Here is a 5,000-nt window from a genome sequence, read left to right as displayed (position 1 = left end):
CTTCTGCCAGAAGTGCTTCAGACAGCTCAGCCACCTGCAGCAGCACAACAGGTACCGGACCGCTCGGCCCCTCCCCTCGCCTCTGTCTGTAGCCAGTCACCATGGCAACGGTGTGTCCTAAACTAGGGTTGCAAATTTCAAGGAATTTCATTAATCGATAGCTGTTAACCTTAGGAAACGATAGTCGATTAATTGATGAGAACGTCTCGCGCTGGACTGCGCTTTGCTCGCTTCATTTTTTTTGTCGTCTTCCGCTGTGTTGTTGAAATTTCCCGGCATCCCAATTAGCCTTCACTACAGTCAGACCTTAAATCATGATTACACTTCACACAACTCCTGTTGATAACGTTCGTTCTCCCCCAAAAAGTTCTGTTTAATTAACAAGCAATTAATCGAGTAACCAAATCTTACTCGAGTAAATTCTTATCGGCAATTAATCGATAGTCGGTTAATTATTAACATCCACACTCTTATTAACATCTCTATTATTAACATCCACACTCTTATTAACATCCCTATCGTAAACGCACAACTTGTACCCGTGTGTTCTAGGATCCATACAGGAGACCGGCCATACAAGTGTGTACATCCAGGCTGCGAGAAATCATTCACACAACTCTCCAACCTGCAGGTGAGCAGAGACCCTGTATTCTACCTCCCTCCCCCTCCCTCCCCCATCCCCCTCATTGACCAGAAGATTGAGTGACCATGCGGTCCTTCTCTGAGTGACCATGCGGTCCTTCTCTGAGTGACCATGCGGTCCTTCTCTGAGTGACCATGCGGTCCTTCTCTGTTCCAGTCTCACCGGCGGCAGCACAACAAGGACAAGCCCTACAAGTGCACCAACTGCAACCGAGGCTACACAGACGCAGCCAGCCTAGAGGTCCACCTGACCACACACACGGTCAAACACGCCAAGCTGTACTCCTGTGGCCTCTGCAACCGCACCTACACCTCGGTAAGGCTGGCCTAGGCTGAACAGCTGCTCTGGAAGGGTAGCCGTAGACTTACAGAAAACTGCAGGTCTGCTGCAACTCTTAGTTCTTTTAAATCAAGACTGAATACTTTTCTTTTTGCCGCTGCTTTTTATTAAATCAAATAATTATACATTCATACACTGCACTTTAACTTTTATTCCTGTATTTTATTTTTCCTGCATTTCGTTTTATATGACCTTTTATGTGTTGCACTTTGTCTTGATGCTTTTAATGTCTCATGTGAAGCACTTTGAATTGACTTGTTGCTGAAATGTGCTATACAAATATACTTGCCTTGCCTTCTGTAGCTCAGCACTGGCCGAGTTCCCCTGTCGCTTGCTGTATTCACATGTCCCCTCCTGCTGTATTCACATGTCCCCTCCTGCTGTATTCACATGTCCCCTCCTGCTGTATTCACATGTCCCCTCCTGCTGTATTCACATGTCCCCTCCTGCTGTATTCACATGTCCCCTCCTGCTGTATTCACATGTCCCCTCCTGCTGTATTCACATGTCCCCTCCTGCTGTATTCACGTGTCCACTCCTGCTGTATTCACATGTCCCCTCCTGCTGTATTCACATGTCCCCTCCTGCTGTATTCATGTGTCCACTCCTGCTGTATTCACATGTCCACTCCTGCTGTATTCACATGTCCACTCCTGCTGTATTCACATATCCACTCCTGCTGTATTCACGTGTCCACTCCTGCTGTATTCACGTGTCCACTCCTGCTGTATTCACGTGTCCACTCCTGCTGTATTCATGTGTCCACTCCTGCTGTATTCACATGTCCACTCCTGCTGTATTCACGTGTCCACTCCTGCTGTATTCACGTGTTCACTCCTGCTGTATTCACGTGTCCACTCCTGCTGTATTCACATGTCCACTCCTGCTGTATTCACGTGTCCACTCCTGCTGTATTCACGTGTCCACTCCTGCTGTATTCACGTGTCCACTCCTGCTGTATTCACGTGTCCACTCCTGCTGTTTTCACGTGTCCACTCTGTCCTCTGTGCTGCAGGAGACCTACCTGGTCAAACACATGCAGAAACACAACCCGGATCAGCTGACTGCGGCGGCCGTGGCGGCGGCGCAGCAGTCCCAGCAGAACCAGAACCACGGCCAGGGGGGCCTCCAAGGCCGGGGCGAGGGCCCGTCACACGGCGGGGTGTCCAGGCCTGGAGGAGCAGGGGGCGGAGGGCAGGGGCAGAACCAGGGCAGCTACGCCCAGGCAGAGACAGTGGCCTGTCCCTTTGACCTGCACCAGTATAAGACAGTGGCGGCCGGGGACATCCAGTACAAACCGGTCAGCGTGGCCGACCTGGCGGCCCATAAAGACCTCTGCCTCACCGTGGCAACCTCCACCATTCAGGTGGAGCACCTCAACTCGTAGTGGACATGAGCGGAGGGAGGCAGGGCCGGGGAGGGGGGTGGGGGGGAGGAGGAGAGCGTACATGCGACAGGAGTTCTGACAGACTCTGGATGTAAGCAATACAGACAGAGGAATGCATGACTGTGCCTGAAGGAGGTGGGGTGGCGGTAGAGGAGAACTTTCTGAGGAGACGCGTGAACAGAAGATCCCAAGAAAGGACTTTGGGGGACTTTTTTTGTACTAATTTTCTCGCCGTCTTATGATTTGTTTTTCTTTGTTATTGTTTTGAGTCCTCCTGTCTTATGAATGGGGAGCGTGTGTAAAGACTTCAAAGGAGGGTTTCTCAGTCCACCGATGGAGTGGTGTTGATGATGATGATGATGATGATGACGACGATCGAGAAGAAGTGCAAGAACAGAGAGATTATATTTTGCTATTTTATATCCTGCTCTTCCCTGTAAAGGTGTGTTTGGCCATAACAACTTATGGTGACTTTGATTCTGTAACAGAAACTGATGGGAAACTGAGAAGGTAAATTTTTATACTTTCATACAGGTACTTTCAGTTTTTTACATATGAATTGTCATTTTTGTGTTTACTTGTGTTTATCTTAGAAAATATGCTTATAAATCTTTTTCACTGAAAAAAGGGAAGAAGAATGTTTTGTTTCCATTTCTGAAATGAGAAAAAGAAACAAATGTTTAAAGTATATAGATATATACATACCAGTATATGTTTGTGTGTATGTGTGTGTTTAAAGAAAGTTGTAATCCATATACTTTATAAAACCTTTGACATGTATCTGGACTCAAGCCAACCTCTCTATTCTCTCAACTTGTTCTTAAGCAAGGTGAATGTTATTAGCTGGTTATTTTCTCATATAATCCGTGTAGTATCTCATCTTTGTGTCCGAAGAATACCATTGTTATCCTAATGTATACTTCCAATATACTGATGTTTATATTGATCCTTTATCAGTAGACTGGCCCACTTGAGATGACAGTGTTTATCTGCTTGTGATACATTAAACACTGAACTCACTGAAGAAGCTGGCCTCCCCGTTCTTGTTCGCTGGATAAAGACTCGGGATGTATAACAATGTGGATAGCATGCTCTTGTGAATTCATAGCAGCAGTATCATACTGGAAACTCAAAGGGCCTATGCCTATTATATTTCAGATTGAATCTTGTAATCACAGCACAGACAATCAGAATGGATATGTGTAGGCAACTGACACATTATCTTGTGTGCGATCAAAACTTATGGTTAGCGTAGTCATGGTTAAATGTGGTGTAACGGAATGTGTCCTGCAAATGAGTTCGTGTTTACTCAGCGGACTATACCATTATACAGCCATTCTAGGTAGAGCTACCGACGTTTCTTCTACATATTTACTCATAATACATCCACAGACAAATGTTAAAATGAATGATATGTTCCAAATATATTAACGTACTTAATTTTGATATTTGCAAACTTTGCGAACATGTAAAAAAAGATTAATAGCTAGTAGGCTACTGCTACTGGTATCGTCTGTTATTCGCTGCGGTAGACAGCTATGGCGTCACCAATGTGTAGGAGTCGAGAAACTTCACGAATGGTTGGCTAACTAGCGAGTTTTTGAGCACATGAGCACATGAGCACAGGGCAAATTAAAACTGCTATCGCCATCCTAATTAGTTTGAATAGTTCATTTACTTGACGTGTCTTATAAATATGCCTCGCAAAAAGCCATTCAGCAACAAGCAGAAGAAGAAACAGCTTCAAGTGAAACGGGAGCGAAAGAGAGGTAGCTAGTTGGTTAGCTCGTGCTAACTTAGTGCTAACCTCATCTGCTGTGGCTAGCTAGCTGAAATGACAGAATGGCATAACTTTGTGTGTGTTTCATATCGCTAGCTAATAGCTTACTATTATTGCTGTTAGCTCACTTGAATGTTATTTCACCACTGACAATTTAATAGGTTTAGTAATGGCTACTGTCAAGCCACAAAAGAGCTAGCTAGCTAGCTTAATGAAAACCACAACAGCTACCGTTAGATAACTATCCCAGATTTTACTCTCTAGGTAGTTGACACAATTGATGTTGGACAGGCAGCAGACAGCAATGGACATCATGACATGTTTCCATCAGTCATGATCATTGATGAGATTATGTGAGAATTTGTGTGTTACTTTCGTTCAAAGTTACAGAATCACAGTCTAGCTAGTAAGTTGATGTAGTAGCCTCAGAGCTGTCTACTGCGCAAACTCAGAATACAGTTATGTAATATCAAAACAAAACTCTCAAATTGTTGGGATATGAAAGGGTGCCCACTCTGCCCTGTTATCAAAATAAATCCTGCTGAAGCCATTCCTTCACAACAGGCCTTGCCTTGTGGTTGGATGGAACATGATTTGTCATTCCTATTGAGGTTAAGAATCTCTTTTCCAGGGTAGACCTGGTCTAGACAGGCAGCAGCATAATTAAAAACAAATACAGACAGACAGACAATACAGGGAGGAAAAAAATCTGGTCTAGCTCAAGGTCCTGAAATGGAGGAAGAAAATGTCCAAGACAGTTCTCTTTCTATGTTCTAACTAGGACCTTTGTGCTGTTTTCACAGTATGTTTAGCTGGAGAGGGTAGTCTGGATCACATGGCTCTGATGTGGG

At 44.8% G+C, this 5,000-nt stretch overlaps 2 protein-coding genes across 4 annotated transcripts in view; both read left to right on the top strand.

The window, feature by feature from the left end:
- Positions 1-2,369, top strand: part of znf384b (zinc finger protein 384 b) — a gene marked incomplete at its 3' end in the record, with an annotated part of 8,254 nt that extends 5,885 nt beyond the window's left edge. For all 3 annotated transcript variants that reach the window (XM_084444271.1, XM_084444269.1, XM_084444270.1), the window contains 4 exons: positions 1-51; positions 553-631; positions 800-958; positions 1,998-2,369. The exon at positions 1-51 is cut by the window's left edge and continues 117 nt beyond it. In XM_084444271.1, the coding sequence (XP_084300397.1) occupies positions 1-51; positions 553-631; positions 800-958; positions 1,998-2,369 (661 nt within the window). The remainder of the gene's footprint in view (positions 52-552; positions 632-799; positions 959-1,997) is intronic.
- A 1,578-nt stretch (positions 2,370-3,947) lies between these two features.
- gnl1 (guanine nucleotide binding protein-like 1) overlaps positions 3,948-5,000 on the top strand; it is an 8,974-nt gene continuing 7,921 nt past the window's right edge. The window contains 1 exon segment of the mRNA XM_084443976.1: positions 3,948-4,138. Coding sequence (XP_084300102.1) covers positions 4,066-4,138 — 73 coding nt within the window. The 5' untranslated portion in view covers positions 3,948-4,065.

This window comes from Borostomias antarcticus (assembly GCF_949987555.1).
Source record: "Borostomias antarcticus genome assembly, chromosome: 10".
Lineage (NCBI taxonomy): Eukaryota > Metazoa > Chordata > Actinopteri > Stomiiformes > Stomiidae > Borostomias > Borostomias antarcticus.
This window is presented reverse-complemented; position numbering and strand designations above follow the sequence as displayed.